Source organism: Odocoileus virginianus, chromosome 15 (assembly GCF_023699985.2).
Source record: "Odocoileus virginianus isolate 20LAN1187 ecotype Illinois chromosome 15, Ovbor_1.2, whole genome shotgun sequence".
Taxonomy (NCBI): domain Eukaryota; kingdom Metazoa; phylum Chordata; class Mammalia; order Artiodactyla; family Cervidae; genus Odocoileus; species Odocoileus virginianus.
In genome coordinates, this window is record NC_069688.1 from 49,661,181 (window position 1) to 49,681,500 (window position 20,320).

General features: G+C 40.9%; 1 protein-coding gene across 3 annotated transcripts in view; it reads left to right on the forward strand.

Moving 5' to 3' along the window:
• The first annotated feature begins 643 nt into the window (after positions 1-643).
• The window catches only part of RGS22 (regulator of G protein signaling 22), a 148,331-nt gene continuing 128,654 nt past the window's right edge, over positions 644-20,320 (forward strand). Inside the window, exons 1-3 of one of the 3 annotated variants that reach the window (XM_070477333.1) lie at positions 644-939; positions 1,433-1,461; positions 18,897-18,959. In XM_070477333.1, coding sequence (XP_070333434.1) covers positions 915-939; positions 1,433-1,461; positions 18,897-18,959 — 117 coding nt within the window. In that variant the 5' untranslated portion in view covers positions 644-914. The remainder of the gene's footprint in view (positions 940-1,432; positions 1,462-18,896; positions 18,960-20,320) is intronic. The other 2 variants (XM_070477331.1, XM_070477332.1) reach the window with 2 other exon arrangements.

Below are 20,320 nucleotides of genomic sequence, written 5' to 3' on the forward strand. Positions count from 1 at the left end.
ATATTGTCAATTTCCTTTTGGACATTTTGATTTGGACCTCCGAGGGGGAGAGATGTGGGAAGGAACTTTGAGCCACAACATTGCTAAAGGCGCTCATTTCCCCCTAATTATAAATACTGTTCTTCTTTTTTGCAAATTTCACTGTTAAACTCCTCTGTCATAACTCTTCCGGGCACACACACTCTGGGCACCCTCAGTTTACTATCGCCTCTTCATGTCTCCTCTGGTAATTGTAAAATCTATCTTTAATAGCTAGCTATCTTGAGAACTGGGCTGCCCTAACCGATTGGAGCAAAAAGCATGAGGAAGAGCTGGTTCCTAAAAGTACCGGAACACTTAACTTTTTACACAGGCATTCATGTAACTGTGAATGCGCTCAAGAGCTCCTTTAGTACCAGGAGAGCTCGCCTTCCACCTCTTTTCAGGACCGGGCCGTGTGGCCTCCACTTCCGGCACCCGCTCGAAGCGGGTCTTGTGTTACTGTGGACCGAGCGGGGAGAACCAGCCTGAGCCGCGGTCGCCATAGAAACGAGGCCCCGGCCGGTTTGAGTTTGGGGGGCGACGCGTCTCCAGGGCCCCGGGGTGGCGGGGTTGGGCCGCAGGTCGTCCCGTAAGCCGCTGGCGGCGGCGCCGGGCTCTGGCCCGGAGGAGGACGGACCGGGGCGGCCCGCGTCCCTTCGTCGGCCCCGGGAGCACCCCCCACCCTCCGAAAGGCGCGTGACGGGCCGCTGCTCGGCGCCCGCATTGTCTCAGCTCCATAGCAACTCGAGCCGCGCTAGGGCCACAGCAGCGAGGCCGCCCAGGGCCGCGCGCGCCGCTCCGCGTCGGCGTCCGTTCCCGGGGCCCGACGGCCCGCGCCCGAGGCGTCCTGACGGCCCCCGCGGGTGCCGGGGGCGCGGGGCGCAGGCGGCGGCATGCCCGAGAGGCGGCTCACCGTCGGTAGGTGGGGCGGCCGGGGTCGGGGCCGGGGCGCGCGGGGCGGCCCCACCGCGCACCGCCTCTGGGCTTCCTTCTGCCCCCCGGGCGACCCCTCTCCCTAACCTTGGTAGCACAGAGCCCTCTCACCGCGTTTTGTAAGGAATTTAACCCGCCATCCCCCCCTTTCCAGTGCCTCGTTGGCACCGTCTTATTTTATCTTGCTTAATTCTCCGTTTTGCAGCGGGAGTCATGGAGGCCTCCATCTATTAAGGTTGACTCAGGGGGTCGCAGTCGATTAGTGACCAAGCTGGATTCCAGAGGCCTTTTCTCCCCACTTCCACCTTGAATTCCAACTTCAAATTCAATCCATGTGCAGAGAGCGAACAGAGGGCCAAGAGTTTTACTGAGCTTGCCCACGTATAAAGCAGGCCTGAGTACTGTCTCAAATTATTTCATTTACTTTAAAAGGAAATCAGATTTGAGTGAGATAATGTAATATTTTATTTTGTTTCAGAGCCACCAACTATTACAGAAGAAGGATTTGTAAGTAGAATTTAGAGGGCTACTTCCCCCCTCCTTGGCTTTTTAAAAATAGCAAATCATAGATCACTTTTTAGAAATGATGTTTCTTTTCCTTTCTTTTTGCCAAATGAGTTATAATTTAAGCTTTGGTTTCATAACAATGGTGCTGGGTTCAAGAATTTGTTTTTTAACAGGTACATTTTTAAGAAGGGGCCAACTGATTTTTCATGGTGGATGCTGTTCATTGTTAAAAGTTCTTTTATATAAATGGCCTCATTCAACTTTGCTAAGTTTGTTGATGACTCCATGAGAGTAGATTCATCTCCATGGTTTTGTTGTGTTAGGGCTGAGCAGTTCCTGGTTACAGTAAACCTTAGTAGGTGGCATTGATTAATAACACAAGGTCTGTTTACAGTTATAATTATTTTGAAAATGTACCAGATAGTCTCAGCTCAGACTTCTGGAGAGTTGAGCTGTAATAACTACTTGGCCAAGTACATTATATCTGTTGTCATTTAGGTGAGTGCTGCATCTAGAGTAGTGGGTTCTACTGCGATTCCCTCTGTTTATTCAAGGAACTTGTCCCAGGTAATGCGTTAAGATAGGAGGCAGCAAAGCCTCATTCTTACAGAGGCTTGATTCCAAGAGTTCTAATGACTTCTCTACATTATTTGCTTATGTCCTACAGCACTTATTTCTCTTGTTGGTCAATTATCTTATTTGCTTTTGGCTTTTTACTCAACAAACATGAGTGCCTCTATATTCAAGTGTGGTGCTAGATGCTCAGGGTACGTCTCAAAAAGTTCACAGTCTAGTAGGGGCTGAGAGTAGAGGCTGTCTGCTACCTTGCGTCTGCTAGCACTTTGCACGTTCACTCTTCCCAATCTTTGGTCCACCACTGGGGGAGACCAAAACAGAGGCACACATAGCGTGCCAGAGACTCCAACAATCTTCCTGTTGCCTTGGCGTCATGCTGTGTAGTAGCAAGTTTCTTTAAGCTGCTTCCTGAAGTGTTCTTCACACAGACAAGAGGAAAGCATTTTTCGAGATAACCTTTTCCCGTACAACTTCAGCACAGTCTCTCACAGTCACCCAAGGACATCACCCTTAACATTTGAATTGCCTGCTGACCTCCGCACGTCTTTCCCCAGCTTATGGCAACTTAATGAGGCCATCTTGAAAATTCTATTAGCCATTCCTCTTTCTCTTGATTTTTTTTTTTTTTTTAATTCCACTGTCTCCCAGTTCTCCCATCTCTCATGTCCTCCCATCCTGGCTTCTCTTTTTTCTTACCCATCAAAGTATAGACCTTCTTCAGGATTCTCTGGGAGAACTCTTCTTCTATGACTTCCGCCACCCTTATTTCTCAGGACTCAAACCTACACGCCTCCAGTCTACACTCCTCTTATGATGTCAGAACTCTGTATCTACTGGGTTACTGGGTGCCTTCATCATCTAGATGTCCCTGCATCACTTCAGTAGTGTGAAGTGAACTCATTACCACCTATTCTGTCCTTTTTCCTCTTTTTCTTATTCCGGTTAATGGTGTCACTGGCTATTCAGTCACCCAAGTCAGAACCTTTCTTCCCTTTTCTTCACCTCCCACCTGTAGTCATTTCCCAAGTTCCATTCATAGCCAGATCTTTTTCTCCATTCTCACAGCTACTGTCTTATTCAGGCCCTCACCTCTGAGCTCGGACTTCGGCGGTAGTTCTGGCTGATATCACCGCCTCCAGTGTTCACTCTGCCAACTGCAGTTTTTCTTTGCCTAAGGCACAGAGAGCAAACTCCTGTGCATCACCTGAATTTCCGGCTATGGTTTTGCTCTACCTTTAGGATTTTTCCTTCTCCCATCTCTTCTACCTTGGCTGTCAAATTGCTATTAACTCTTTAAGAAATTTCCATGTTACTCAATTGCTCAAACCTTTTTTTTAACCTCCTGTTTATTGAATGCTGACTGCATGGTGGTATTTAACCTCAGAACAACCCTGTTAGGTAGTGACTAACACTCACCTCTCACAGATGAGGATGTCGGTGTTCACAGAGGCTCACTGACTTGGTTTGGGGCCACACGTCTAGTAACTGGCAGAGCCAGAATGTCAGAAGCCTCCCTTTAGCATGCAGAATCTTTTCGCAACTTTTCAACCTTCTTTAACCTTATCTGCCAATACTGTCTATGTGATGAAGACAGTGTTCATACTGTCTTTGGTTTATAAAGTGCTTCCACACTCCGTCTGCTCCAGCCAAACTGCGCTGCTCGCCTCCTTGGCTTTACTGTTGAGTTTTGTCTCGGATGCTCTCCCCCATCCATTTCACAATCTTGGACATTCTTCCAGGTCCAGCTCATCTCCGTGAAACCTTTCCAGCCTAAATTCATCCAGATTGCCTCTGAGCCCTGTGCAGCTTTCAGTCATGACCAGTTTGTGACCAGATCCTCAAATTCATCGCTCACCAAGCATTATCTATAGATGAAAGAATCCGTATGTCTTGCACATAATATTTCTTCCTCTTTCCCCAAAGTGTAAGAGTATTTTTTCTCATTAATATTTTTAGAAAGGAATTGTGTGGCTGAGATCTCTGGTTTCCCATTCCACCACTTTCCACGGTACCTACAAGACATATTGCTCTCCAAAATAATTAACGTTTTCTGGCTTCCCTTGCCAGAACCAAGTTTTGTTTTTCATTTATTTTTATTAGTTGGAGGCTAATTACTTTACAATATTGTAGTGGTTTTTGCCATACATTGACATGAATCAGCCATGGATTTACATGTGTTCCCCATCCTGATCCCCCCTCCCACCTCCTTCCCTATCCCATCCCTCTGGGTCTTCCCAGTGCACCAGCCCTGAGTCTTCCCAGAACCAAGTTTTGTAACCAAGTTTTGATTAATGAAGTTTAAGCAGAAGCACTGTGTCCTACTTCTGGAAAGCTGATGTTTACAGAGATGGAATAACCAACCCCTGGGTCACACAGCTGGTAAAACCGGTCAGACCACATCTAGAACCTGGGTCATTCTGACTCTGACACTCAGATAAATGTAAAGGGAAAGAACATGCCCTTTGTAGTCTTGCTGGCTGGAAGGAGGGTGTGATCCTGGAGCTGAAGCAGTCATCTTGGATCTTGAGGTAGAAGTGGCATCTTGAGGATGGCAGAGCCACAAGACCCAAGAGACTTGGGCTCCTGATAGGTTGGGATACCACTGTGCCAGTTCTGCACTGCTTATAATTACACGAGAAACATAAACCTCTGTGTTATTTAAATAGTATTATTTTGGTTTTCCATTATTGGCAGCAGAGTCCTATACTAAAAGAGCATCCATATTCACAGGACGGAGAAGGCAGTGGCACCCCACTGCAGTACTCTTGCCTGGAAAATCCCATGGATGGAGGAGCCTGGTAGGCTGCAGTCTATGGGGTCGCTAAGAGTCAGACACGACTGAGTGACTTCACTTTCACTTTTCACTTTTATGCATTGGAGAAGGAAATGGCAACCTACTCCAGTGTTCTTGCCTGGAGAATCCCAGGGATGGGGTCACACAGAGTCGGACATGACTGAAGTGACTTAGCAGTTAGCAGTATTCACAGGAACTTTTTTCTTACTGCGTTTTCTCAGACAATGATGCTGTTAAGTATGTCTGTAAAATATTTTAACCTTTACATGAGGCCTCTGTCTTCAGTGGAGAGAATAACATTTAGAACAATTTGTTTCTTGTCAGACAAGTCACTTTGCATATATTTTAACTTTCTTTGTAAATTTTGCAATTTCCTAACAGAGTTGTGACCACCTATAGGACTCATATTGTGATTCAGTACACCTGCATATTCCATATGGTGAATAAAATTAAGAGACACTGTAGTTTCACGTAATATGTTTTATATTTTAGTTGTTAAAAGTAGTATTGATTTTCAGCTAATCTTTAGGCTGTTCAGATTCATTTTCTGTTATTTTTATAGAGTGAATGAATTTATTATAAACACAGAGCATTTCCCAAGTCCGAGGATATTCTCATTATTCTCATGTAACATGCAAAAAAGACGCATATGCTCCAGTTCTTGTGAGCACGAGTGTCTAATTATATGAACATTAATGACTACATGGTGTTTACCTTTTCAGATTGTGAATATAGCTGATTGCACATCAGTGGAGTTGGGGGAACTGGGAGAGCACACCTGGCTGGCATGCTGGCTGGAGGTCTGCGGAGGTGGTGGAGGACAGGAACAGGTGGATGGAGGGTGCCAAGTGAGGTGCCAGAAATGTCTCCACCAAGTCATTTGGAAACCCAGATGGGCCTGGAGGTCCTTTGGAGAGTGTTAGGCTGTTTGGAATACTTCCATCTCTGCGGAGTCCAGTTCTCTGGTTGGAACCAAATTCTCTAATGCTTTTTGAAACCGCAGGAACGGCTTTAGAGGTTCCATCAATACATTAGTTAACAAGCATATTGTTAAGCACCTAATTGAACTTACCATTGTATTAGGCACTACTGGGGACACAACGCTGTCCATCGATCGTCCCCCAAATTGTATACCTTCTGGTTGGAGAGGTGACCTTTAATATGAAACAATATAAGGATAAGCGGTTTATGTTTGTGTGCATTTTTAACAAAAAGTGCATTAAGATTAAGAGAAACTTTTAATCATAGGTAAGGTGTATACTATACTTAGCCGCTCAGTCATAAGGTGTAGCATGGGAGGAAAGATGATAAAGAGTGTAAAATACACTTTTTTACATTAGGATATCATGTTGTATCCAGGACTTTGGTATAGGAGGAAAGACATAGGGTGTTTGGCCAAATGAATAGACTGAACCCAAGCCAATGAATTGACTGAAAAAGTCCTACTTGGCTTTTTAGACAGTTCAGTTCAGTCGCTCAGTCCTGTCCGACTCTGCGACCCCATGGACTACAGCACACCAGGCTTCCCTGTCCATCACCAACTCCTGGAGATTGCTCAACCTCCTGTCCATCAAGTGGGTGATGCCATCCAACCATCTCATCCTGTGTCATCCCCTTCTCCTCCCGCCTTATCTTTCCCAGCATCAGGGTTTTTTTTTCCAATGAGTTGCCTCTTTGCATCAGGTAGCCAAAGTATTAGAGTTTCAGCTTTAGCATCAGTTCTTCCAAGGAATATTCAGGACTGATTTCCTTTAGTATTGACTGGTTTCATCTCATTGCTGTCCAAGGGACTCTCAAGAGTCTTCTCCAGCACCATAGTTCAGAAGCATCAATGCTTTGGCACTCAGCTTTCTTTATAGTCCAACTCTCAAATCCATACATGACTGTTGGAAAAACCATAGCTTTGACTAGATGGACCTTTGTTGGCAAAGTAATGTCCCTGATTTTTAATATGCTATCTAGGTTGGTCATAGCTTTTCTTCCAAGGAACAAGCATCTTTTAATTTCATGGCTGCAGTCACCATCTGCGGTAATTTTGGAACCCCCCAAAATAAAGTCTCTCACTGTTTCCATTGTTTCCCCATCTATTTGCCATGAAGTGATGGGACCAGATGCCATGATCTTAGTTTTCTGAATGTTGAGTTTAAGCCAGCTTTTTCGCTTTCCTCTTTACTTTCATCAAGAGGCTTTTTAGTTCCTCTTCGGTTTCTGTCATGAGCATGGGGCCATCTGCGTCTCTGAGGTTATTGACTTTTCTCCCAGTAATCTTGATTCCAGCTTGCGCTTCATCCAGCCCGGCATGAAGCACAGTGTGATTGGATAAAAAGGGAATTGACAGCTTCCTGTACCTTCCCCAGGCCTTTCAGAGTTTCCTCCAGCAAAGAGAGTGAGAATAGAAACCAAATGGAAAAGTACTGCTCAGTAGATGCTGACTGTAATATGTGACGATAACTCTTCATAATAAAAGGAGATCCATGCTTTTGCCATTCATTGCATGAACCACTCTTATTTGCTTCCTGCTTCATATACTATATTAATAATACTAGATGCAGTTTTGCAGTCCAGTGAGGATCTGATAAATGGGCTTTCAGCTCTTAAGTTCCTGAAATGCCTTTGATCTGTGTAATATATACTTTCAACAAGCCACTTTGTGGCGTTTGTTTCCCCTTGTGTTCTCTTTTTCTGTCTTCCTTTTTTGGCAGCATCTCTCCTTTTTATTTTATTGGAGGTAGTGGTTTAGTCACTAAGTCATGTCTGTCTCTTGCAATCCCATGGAGTGTAGCCCATCAGGCTCCTCTGTCCATGGGATTTTCCAGGCAAGAATACTGGAGTGGGTTGCTGTTTCCTTCTCCAGGGGCTCTCCCTAGTGTTGTTTTATTAGAGTCTTAGGTTATTAGTCTTTCTCTTTAGGTTTCATGTCTTTGGTATAATCATTCAACATTTACTTAACAATAATGTAAGTATCTATTATATAAAGCACTGGGAAGTTTTTTAATTGAAGTATAGTTGATTCAAAATATTATGTCAGTTTTAGGTAGGAGTACAGCAAAATGATTCAGATTACACTTATGTGTGCCTGCATGCTCAGCTGCCCAGTCGTGTCCAGCTCTTTGCAGCCTCATGGACTGTAGCCCGCCTGGCTCCTCTGTCCATGGGACTTTTCAAGCAAGAGCACTGGAGTGGGTTGTCATTTCCTCCTCTAGGAAAGCTTCCCGACCCAGAGATCAAATTCGTTCTCCTGCATTGGCAGGTGGATTCTTTACCACTGAGCCACGTGGGCCTCAGTATATGTATGTATATGGGTGTGTGTGTGTGTGTGTGTATGTATTATTTTTCAGATTCTTTTAGCATTAGGAATTTTTTAAATGAATAAGAAGCAGTCTTTTTCTTCCAGAAGTTTACAGCCCAGAGTGTGAGACTAAATACAAAATTAGAATCTGAAGTATTAAAAGTTATGATAAGGGAAACATAGATGTAACTTTTGGAGAAGAAAAGGGGTGGGTAGATAGATAAGAGGAGAAAAGATTTTCATGGTCGAATAATCAACATGCACAAAGGTGCAGAACTATAAAAAAAAACTGCAATGGCTAGAGCATGGTAATATGAGATGAGGCTAGACAGCTGGGCAGGAGCCAAATTGCATTCATCCTAAACCCCTTTTTGTGTTAGAAAAAGATGGGAGATTGGGAGACAAGTGGAAATCTTGTATTGATTGTGGTGTTGCTAGGAAGACTGATCCATACTGTAATGGGGTAAGGGAGAGGTAGGAAGATGAGGTTTGGCCCATTATGGACAGGAGGGTGAGGCAGAGGTCCCAGAGGAGTCTGACTGGTAGTGCATGGGATCCCAGGATAGTAGTCAAAAGATCATCAGGTGACCAGGGATTTATTCTAGATGTGATGAAGTGATTTGGGATCTGTCCTTTAGTATGCAGGAGGCTAGGAAAGCTCAACAGATGCAGAGAAACATGATATCATTTCCTTATACATAAGTCCCCCCATCACAGCATTTTTTAATGCATACATTTAAACACATAGGAAAGTTAAAAGAACTGTGTTGTGGGACTTCCCTGGCAGTCCAGTGGTTAAGACTCTGTGCTTCTGATGGCGGGGGATGTGAGTTCGATCCCTGGTCAGGGAGCTGAGATTCCACATGCTGTGTGGCCAAGAGGGGAAAAAAAAAACTGTGGTAAACACCTATATACCCATCCCCAAGATTTCGCAGTCATTAGTATTTTGCTACATTTGCTTTTTCATGTTTCTTGTTCTTCTGTCCATCTCACCAATCATCCATCAATCTGTTTTATTTTTATGCATTTCAGAGTATAAGCTGTAGACATTGATGAGATACATATATCACCCCTAAAATTAGTGTTCAATGTTAGATTATGGTTCTTTTGTATGTAAAATTTATGCACAGTGAAATGGAAAACTTGAGAGTCCCAGTTGACAAATTTTAATAAGTGTATACACTTGTGTAATCTAAACATCCATCAAATATAGAACATTTCCATAATCTTAGGAAGTCCTTTTAAGTCTCTTTCCAGTTGATTCTTCCTACATTCCCCAGAGACTACTGTCCTGGTTTTCACCATGGATTAGTAACATAGATTATAGATTTAAATTCATGTAAATGGAATCGTACAGTTGGTTTTCTCTTGTGTAAAACTGTGTTTGCTCAGCGTGATGATCTTGAGATTCTCCATGTTGTTTCATGATTCTGGAATATCCTTAACTTTGGCTTTCCTGCTGGCTCAGATGGCTCAGATGGCAGATCTCCTGCCTGCCAGTGCAGGAGATCTGGGTTCAGTCCTTGGGTTGGGAACAGCCCCTGGAGAAAGGAGTGGCTACCCACTCCAGTATTATTGCCTGGAAAATCCTATGGATAGAGGAGCCTGGCGGGCTATAGCCCATGGGGTCACAAAGAGTTGGAAACAACTGAGTGACTAACACTTTAACTTTCTATCTTTTTTATTGTGGAAAATGCACATAAAATTAAACTTACCATTTTAACCATTTTTAAGTGTATGATTTCAATGGCATTGAGCACATTTACCTTGTGCATCCATCACAACTATCCATCTCCAGAACTTTTTCATCATCCCAAACTGAAAAGGCAGAGGAACCAGAGATCAAATTGCCAAAATCCATTGGATCATTGAAAAAGCAAGAGAGTTCCAGAAAAACATCTATTTCTGCTTTATTGACTATGCCAAAGCCTTTGACTGTGTGGATCACAACAAACTGTGATTAAAGAGATGGGAATACCAGACCACCTGACCTGCCTCCTGAGAAATCTGTATGCAGGTCAAGAAGCAACAGTTAGGACTGGACATGGAACAACAGACTGGTTCCCAAGTGGGAAAGGAGTACGTCAAGGCTGTATATTGTCACCCTGCTTATTTAACTTATATGTAGAGTACATCAGGAGAAATGCCAGACTGGATAAAGGACAAGCTGGAATCAAGATTATTGGGAGAAAAATCAATACTATCAGATAGGCAGGTGACACCATCCTTATGGCAGAAGGCAAAGAGGAGCTAAAGAGCCTTTTTTTTTTTTCCCTTTTTTTTTTCCATTTATTTTTATTAGTTGGAGGCTAATTACTTACAATATTGTAGTGGTTTTTGTCATACATTGACATGAATCAGCCATGGATTTACATGTGTTCCCCATCCTGATCCCCCCTCCCACCTCCCTCTCCACCAGATCCCTCTGGGTCTTCCCGGGGCACCAGGCCCAAGCACTTGTCTCATGCATCCAACCTGGGCTGGTGATCTGTTTCACCCTAGATAATATACATGTTTCGATGCTGTTCTCTCGAAACATCCCACCCTCGCCTTCTCCCACAGAGTCCAAAAGTCTGTTCTGTACATCTGTGTCTCTTTTTCTGTTTTGCATATAGGGTTATCGTTACCATTGCTAAAGAGCCTCTTGATGAAAGTGAAAGAGGAGAGTGAAAGAATTGGCTTAAAACTCAACATTCAGAAAACTAAGATCATGGCATCTGGTCCCATCACTTCATGGCAAATAGATGGGGAAACAATGGAAACAGTGAGAGAATTTATATTTTTGGGCTCCAAAATCACTGCAGATGGTGATTGCAGCCATGAAATAAAAAGACACTTGCTCCTTGGAAGAAAAGTTATGACCAACCTAGACAGCATATTAAAAAGAAGACACATTAGTTTGCCAACAAAGGTCTGTCTAGTCAAAGCTTTGGTTTTTTTCCAGTAGTCATGTATGGATGTGAGAGCTGGACTATAAAGAAAGCTGAGCGCTGAAGAATTGATGCTTGTGAACTGTGGTGTTAGAGAAGACTCTTGAAGAGTCCCTTGGATAGCAAGGAGATGAAACCAGTCCATCCTAAAGGAAATAAGTCCTGAATATTCATTGGAAGGACTGATGCTGAAGCTGAAACTCCTGTACTTTGGCTACCTGATGTGAAGAAGTGACTCATTGGAAAAGACCCTGATGCTGGGAAAGATTGAGGGCAGGAGGAGAAGGGGACGACAGAGGATGAGATGGTTGGATGGCATCACCAACTCAGTGGCCATGAGCTTGAGCAGGCTCCCGGAGCTGGTGATGGACAGGGAAGCCTGGCGTGCTGCAGTTCATGGGGTTGCAAAGAGTCAGACATGACTCAGCGACTGAACTGAACCCATTAAATAGTGACTTCATGTTATCCCTCTTCCCGCCTCTAGTTACCGTTGTTCTACTTTCTGTCTTTATGGATTTGACTATTCTGTGTGTGCAGGTTAAGTTGCTTCAGTCATGTCTGACTGTTTGTGACACTATGGGCTGTAGCCCGTCAGGCTTCTCTGTCTGTGGGATTCTCCAGGCTACAATACTGGAGTGGGTTGCCAGGCCTGCTTCTAGGAGATCTTCCCAACCTAGGGATTGAACCCACATCTCACATCCTCCCACATTAGCAGGCAGATTCTTTACCACTAGTGCCACCTGGGAAGCCCTTGACTATTCTAGGTAACCCATATAAGTGGAATAATGCCGTATTTGTCCTTTTGTGTGTGGCTTATTTCATTTAGCATGACATTTTCAGGGATCATTCATGTTGTTTCATGTATCAGAATTTCATTCCTTTTCAAGGCTGAATAATATTCCATTATATGTACATACTGTATTTTGTTTATCCTTTCATACATCAACAGGCATTTGAGTTGTCTCCATCTTTTGGCTGTTATGAATAATGGTGCTACACACACACGGGTGCAACAGTTATCTGTTTGAGTCCTGCTTTCTCTTCTTTCTGAGGAATGGTGGCTGTACCATTTCACATTGCTACCAGCAATGTACAAGGATTCCAATTTCTCTGCATTCTCACCAGTACTTGTTATTTTTCATTTTTTAAAAAAAATTGTAGCCATCCTAGTAGATGTGAAGTGTACTTATTGACCATTTGTATATCTTCTCTGGAGAAATGTTAAAGTTTTTTGCCTGTTTAAAAAACTTGGGGTTGTTTATCTTTTTATTTCTGAGTTTTTAAAATTCTTTATATATATTTTGAATGTTAAACGCTTATCAGATACATGCTTTGCAAATATTTTCTCACATTCTGTAGGTTATCTTTCACTTTCCTAGTAGGGTCCTTTGATTCACAAGTTTTTAATTTTCATGAAAAATCATTTTTTTTTTTTTGGCTCATGCTTTAGATGTCATATTTAAGAATCCATTGCCAAATCCAAAGTCATGAAGATTTATCCTTATGTCTTCTCTAAGTATTTTATAGTTTTAGCACTTATGTTTTAGGTCTTTGATCCATTTTAAGTTAATTTTTGTATATGTTATAAAGAAAAGGTGCAACTTCATTTTTTGGCATGTGGATATCCAATTTTCCTAGCACCATTTGTTGAAAGAATGTCCTTTCTTTGCTGAATTGTCTTGGCACCCTTGTTGAAAATTATTTGACCATTTAAGAGAGGATTTATTTCTGGACTCTGTTCTATTCCAATGTTCTGTATGTCTGTCTTTATGCCAGTACCACTTTGTTTTGATTACTGTAATTTTGTCATAAGTTTTGAAATTAGGATATATGAATCCTTCAGTTTTTTTTCTTTTTCAATATTATTTTGGCTATTCAAGGTCCCTTGAAATTCCTTGTGAATTTTAGGATGAGTTTTTCATTTCTGCAAAAAAAAAAAAGACATTGGGGTTTTGATAGAGAATGTATTAAAATTTGTAGATTGCTTTGGATAGTATTGTCATCTTAGCAATATGGTCTTTCAATCCTTGAACATGGCATGTATTTCCTTTTATTTATATCTTCTCTAATTTCTTTCAGCAGTCTTTTAGTTCAGTGTACAAGTCTTTGCCTTCTTGGTTGTCATTATTTTCCCTACTATTGTAAATGGAATTATTAATTTCCTTTTTGAATGTACATGACTTTTTAACATTAGGTCTTACGCTTGAAGTAACTATATGTAATTTCTAATCAATAATGTTTGATCTTTTACTATTCTTGTATAGTCTCAATTGGTGAAAAACTGTATCTCCCAATAGGTATTAAAATTTTTTAGACTTTTTAAACAGCCATTCAAAACTGCAGAAGTTGAAAATGAAATTTAAACTTTAATAGTACCCCCTCTTTTCATGACAAATATGATGTTAAAAATTCTTAGGATAAACAAATTTAGAAGTCAATAAAGTGTTTCAATTATTTCAAAATAATAATGAAATTCTATGGCAGTATATGCATATATTTTTAAGCTGATTGCCTTGTATACTACTACAAGGATGCTTCAGTTGCCAGCAGACAGAAATATCTGTTGTATGGGTAGGCAAAGGTTTGGGGCCATTTTCCTTCCAGGATCTCCTCTCCCTCTTTCCTCCAAGCTGTCAGCACCTTTGGCCGTGAACTGTCTTCTTGGACATCTCAAACAGAAACTCCTCCAGCAGCTTCATAGAGCGGTGGTGTGTGCTGCAGCTGGCTAATAAATCCATATCCACCAGCTTGAGCAACTCTTTGGCTATACTCAGTGTCTGGGCGTGGGATGTGGCTCGTAAATCACCGTCTCCAGGGAAGCGAGTTGGATGAGGAGTCCCAAACAAGGTTGCTCATAGCCAGGGATCACCATCCTGGGAGCACCAGCCATCCCTGACTATTCCTGGTTGTCCTGCGATCTGAAGAGGTCTCCTTTCACTTGACCATGAATTCCATTGTCTGCACACCACGCTGTGTCACGGCCATGCTGGTTTGGAGGCTCTAGTCTCGTGATTGGCTTGTTTAGAGAGAAGAAAAGGAAGAATCTATACATATTTTAGGAAGAAGAAGCAAAATAGGTCCCTCCTGATAAGTATAATTCTGGAAATATGGTTTATGCCTATCTCCTGGTGGCTGATAGCATTCCCAGCCTAAACTGTGTCAGTTTAGGATTCTGCCTTAAAAATTAGATGAATGGCTTTGGCCAGTATGTGGATGGCTTAAATGGAAGTTGGAAACTTGGGTTATTTTTCTATTTGTGCCATTAGCTAACTGATTGCCTTTACAATGTTTTGCTTTCCACCATTTCTTTCCTCATGCATGTCTGTCTTTTCTCTGCATTATTGCCTCTCATGTGTATCTTTCTAGATATAAACGTTGAAGTTATTTGAAATATAATTCAAATGCCATTTTCCCCTTGAGTCTTTTCTGACTCCCCCTACCAAATAACATCTTTCCCTCCTTTTGGAGGAAACACTTTATGTGGTAATTTTCTTATGGCAGGTACTATATTCTTTTTGGACTACGTTTTTTGTCTGTATTTATCTAGTTTTCCCTTCATTAGAAGATCTTCTTTGTATATCTTGCATCTTTTAGAGTTGTGAAGAAGTTGTAGTTTACGTCATTTGAGGGTCCAGCAAAATGAATTTTTAATCAATAAAAAATTTTCCCTGTTAGCATACACATACAAACTATTTTGTGTAATCCTCTTTCAGGAAGAAGTTTTGAGCAATTTGGACTAAAAATGGAAAAGCTGACTTCACTTTCACAGATGGCACACCTGTAATACATGAAAAAATAGGTTTCAAGGGTGCATTCAACTCTGAAAAAATGTTTCTGCCTTCCATTGCATCATTCAGCAGAGAATCTGTGTTGCAAATTTTGTAGTCAGGTTCTTGGAATGATGTAATGGAGGAATTGATTGTAACTCAGTTTTCTTCTTGAGTGTACCACTAACCATCGCCAGTTTATTGGTTATTTGGAAGATGTTAAACCTGGATAATGGAGACTTAGTTCCTTTTACTACAGCCAAGTGACTGGACTGTGGAAATTTGTTGAGAGTAACTGAGTTGCTTCTCCAAATCAAGGCCTTAAAATTTTTTTTTAAACTAAAGGATTTGGAGAATAAAGGGTTTATCATATCCTTATAGGTTCACAGGACTTTGTTACTGATGTGACAAGATACTTGAACACAATGAACTAGAAACTGCAATGGGAAAATACATTCATTTATTGAGAGACGCAGGCCTTTTCATTCAAGTGTGATGCGAGGACTGAGCGAATGGCACTTGAAGGCCACACTTATTTCCCTTGTGGAGCTAACTGCCCTGATACCAGCAGAAACATTTATATTTAATATTGGTAGAAATTAAGATGCAGCTTCAGAAAAGAAATACAGATTTTGATGTATTTGAATAATACATTTAATGTCCATGGTTGTTAAGTGCAGATGGAGGATGCGACGGGATGCCCAGGAAATGCCCTTTCCTGTGGGCCCGCAAGGGGACCTGAGGGGCTGAGAGCACGCTGCTCCCCAAGGGTCCGGGCCGCGCTGCTGGAGTCGGGTGTGCGGACTGGTGCTGCCAGAGACCTCCCGTCTGTCCATTCAGAGTTGAGTTCAGAAATCGAGAGCAAACCCTTGGAAGCCTTATGGCAGTCTGACTGAGTATTGCTTTTAGGTTTCATTATTTATTCATTTATTTGACTGCCTCGGGTCTCAGCTGTGGCTCACAGGAGCTTCGATGTCTCGTGCAGGATCTTTTATTACGACTCGTGGGCTCTCAAGTCATGGCGCACGGGCTCAGTCGTTGCCATGTGCAGGCTCAGTTGCTCTGCCACATGTGAGATCTTAGTTCTCTGACCGGCAATCAAACCTGCATCCCCTGCATTGCAAGGCGGATTCTTAACTCCTGGACCACCAGGGAAGTTCCGAGAATATTGACTTTAATAATAAAATGTGTGTATGTACTTAGTCATGTCCGACTCTTTGCGACCCCATGGAATGTAGCATGCCAGGCCCCTCTGTCCATGGAATTTTCTAGGCAGGAATACTGGAGTGAGTTGCCATTTCCTCCTCCAGGGGATCTTCTCAACCCAGGGAGTGAACCTACATCTTTTGCATCTCCAGCATTGGCAGGCAGATTCTTTACCACAGTGCCACCTGGGAAGCTATTAATAAAATATTTTAAAACTATTAATAAAAATAGTTGGGCTTGTATTATGTATATTTTTATTTCACTTTCTAATAATTCATTCTTACTGTATTTTACCAAAAAAATCTGTCTGAAATTGATTAGAGGGGAAAAAACAAAACAGGTGCTTCATCACAGGTGGTTTGGAAAGCACTGAGTTAGAGTCCTTTAGAGGTGTGAAACATCTGGAAATGACTATATGAATTTGAGGATTCTCTAGAAATTTCTGGTTATGTAACTGACTAGGTGATATTTAGGTCCATGTGTATTTATGAAGCACACTTTTTGTTTTACAACTAAAAGTTAAAAACAAAATGGCTAGTTTAGCAAAATAGGAACCATGCTCCATTACAGTTAACTAATTTAAAATACTCACCCTTGCCACCTATGGATTTTTGATCATGAACCCAGTAGTGTAAAACTTGGCCACCCTTGTTGTAGCACAATGCCTTTACCTAGGAAATTTACCCAGGAAATCCTAAAAATATTTATTGAATTGTTGATTAGTTTGCTAGATTAAGTCCAGAAAACTGAAGTAACTCTGAAAAGTTAAAGTTAAAAGATAATTACCCTTTTAACAGTAACAGTTCAGTTGCTCAGTTGTGTCTGAGTCTTTGCGACCCCATGGACTGTAGCACACCAGGCTTCCCTGTCCATCACCAACTCCTGGAGACTACTCAAACTAATGTCCATCGCGTTGGTGATGCTGTCCAACCATCTCATCCTCTGTTGTCCCCTTCTCCTCCTGCCTTCAATCTTTCCCAGCACCAGGGTCTTTTCCAATGAGTCACTTCTTTACATCAGGTGGCCAAAGTATTGGAGTTTCAGCTTCAGCATCAGTCCTTCCAATGAATATTCAGGACTGATTTCCTTTAGGGTTGACTGGTTAGATCTCCTTGCAGTCCCAGGGACTCTCAAGAGTCTTCTCCAGCACCACAGTTCAAAAGCATCACTTCTTTGGTGATCAGCATTCTTTATGGTCCAACTCTCACATCCATACATGACTACTGGAAAAACCATAGCTTTGACTAGACGGACCTTTGTTAGCAAAGTAGTGTCTCTGCTTTTTAATTTGCTGTCTAGGTTGGTCATAGCTTTTCTTCCAAGGAACAAGCATCTTTTAATTTCATGGCTGCAGTCACCATCTGCAGTGATTTTGGAGCCCAAGAAAATAAAGTCTATCACTGTTTCTATTGTTTCCCCATCTATTTGCCATGAAGTGATGGGACCAGATGCCATGATCTTAGTTTCCTGAATGTTGAGTTTTAAGCCAACTTTTTCACTCTCCTCTTTTACTTTCATAAGAGCCTCTATTTCCTCTCACTTTCTGCCATAAGGGTGGTGGTATCTGCATAGCTGAGGTTATTGATATTTCTCCTGGCGATCTTGATTCCAGCTTGTGCTTCAGCCAGCCTGGCATTTTGCATGATGTACTCTGCATATAAGTTACCCTTTTAGCCTCCACCAAATGTTATCTGCCTTGCTCTGCTTTGTTTGACCTTTGCCAGTGAGAATTTTGTTTGAGCATATATTACTAAAATACTGCTATGAGGGTAGTAGGTTTGTGAGATCCTGAGTTTGTTATTTAAATCAACTGAGACTTTTAGTAAACTAAATCCTTAGTTGTTGTCTTAGCCAGTGCAGAATTTTACTAAGTTCTTTGATATAAATAATATAAGTGATTGTTTATAATTCTACTGTGATACTGCAATTACTTAAAGAAATTACCCTGAAAATCTACTTCTGAAGTAGGTGTTAATATAGTATAATATCTTGCTTATACTTTCACACTATACTTCAATCAGTTTTTTAAAATTGGTCAGTATAAGAAGAAAATGATCAGCCATGTGGAAATAATAGCATCGTGTCATAGTGTCAACTTTCATGTTAGATTTGGGAAACTGAAATGTAATTATGAATAATAAAAACACACATACTATACAACAGGGTACGTGATGATGTGCTTTTGACACAATGGAAACAATTGCTAATAAAATAAGGTGTTTTATTTGGAAGAGACTCTGTTATTGGCAGTGACTTTCCAATTTTGCCAACTATAAAAGCAACTGTGTTGGTGGATGAGATAGTCATGGAAAAAAATATATACAATATTTATGATTAGAACACATGTGTTGTCAAAGCTGCTTCATGTAAAAGTGAAGCATGACCCAGATTATTAAAATTCTCATTCTAAGGAATCAGTGGGTTATTTTCTTCATTTAGTTTATTACTTTCATTAGGCAATTTATGGAGTTTTTCATTCTGAATTTCATCTTAACCCCAAACACTGATTCTATCTTTATTGATTCTGCCTTTATTTTTGTAAAATAAATATTTTTGATAAATCCATGGGAAATTTACTATGTGTACTATTTTATACTTGATGTTTGTTTATGTGTCCTGCTATATTTCTCATGTGTTCTCTTTTCCAGCCAAGTATAGCAACAAGGCTTTTTAAGAGGATGTTTTTGTATTTCTTCCTTCCAGAGATTGTAACACTGTGTTCTATTTATAGGGAGAGTTCACTGTTGACTAACTGAAACAGATTGAAAGCTCTATGTTATAATCTATCGATAGCAGAATTAGAGAATAATATTTGCATGTTTTAAAACATCTTGGCATAAGCTTATTAATATTGTGCTTTTATATTTTTTCAGGAAGATTCTTTGGCTACAGATGATTTCCTTGTGGACTACTTTAATGAATTCCTAAGCCTTCCAGTGAGTGTATTATTATGTTCTGTGGAATATATTATCAAAGCAAAATATTGTACACACTGGGTTATCTTGTGAGACAGATTTATCAGGGATATTATTTTTTTAAAAAATACTAATTAAAGCATTTAGATTGTTGGAAATGCTCTCAAATGGTGTCAGCTGCAGGAATGAAACAGACAATCGAAAATGGCTCAGCAAGGTAGTCTTTACTTCTCCAGAAGGGTGCCTTACAGACAGAGGTCTGGGAGCAAGCACATCAAGTAGGACGTTTGCTGGGTTTTTAGCCCAAAGATACAGTTTCCCTCCCCTGGCTTCTCATAGGTTGAGGACCACAGAGTTACAGTCTTTCCCGGATGTCGCCTAAGTTTTTATTGGACGATTGGTAACTATTTCCCCCACCCTTTTAGTTTTTTGCACATGTCCAGGATAAAGCCTGCCAAAATATCCTTATGAGGAAAGAGAATCAGAAGGTGAAAAGAACAAAGGTTTAGTAATTAGCCACCATTTTAGGAAATCTTATTTGCAAGTCAGCTATATACCTTTCTGTTCAACTCTTCTAAATTTCTTCTTTATTTCTTATAACTTCTCCTTTGATAGAAAAGACCATATCTTTCTTACAAGATAAAGTTGTGTCTTTGTATGAAGTTAATCATTTGGGTTTGAATCATATTTAGGAATTAGTATTATTGAAGAAAGCTAGGTCAGTTATATTACCTTAAAAGTAAATAAAAGTAAAAAGGAAAGCTGGCATTTTTCTAACCATCAAAGCATTCTGTACAGTCTTGTACAGTTGTATTTGGGTATTATTTTAGTCTTTGAACAGAGCCAATGAGAGAATATAAAAACATTTAAGAAACTTAATTTCTTGCCTCTGGGCAATCATTGGTATCATCTTGGACAGATATTAAAATGGAATTAATGTTTAAGGCAGCTAGCATTTTATATCAATAGTAAATAAGATGTGGGACACTGCTGGTGGTGTATCATAGGTAGATACTAGATAAGAGATTTTTGGTCTTAGCAGTGACAGAGTAAGTACTGAGGGTTTTAGGAAAAGTGAAATGGGGATGCATAAAAACACTGATACTATTGTATAGAAACAGAGTTCATCAGGAATGTCAGATGAAAGGAAGATAAAAAGATTTTTATTATTGTTATGGAAACTGTTTCATTCAAATACTTACTAGGGAAAATCTGAAATACAAAAAAGTCTCAGGTAATTTTAAAGGGATTGGGCCCTAAAATGAGTAACGTCTTAAAGCCTAACTACAGAAAATGTGTTTTGAAGGGAAAGTACTAAATGTATTTTTTCTTTTTTTGCCTAGATTAGTTTTTGTGCATATGTATGTACTATGCCCACACGT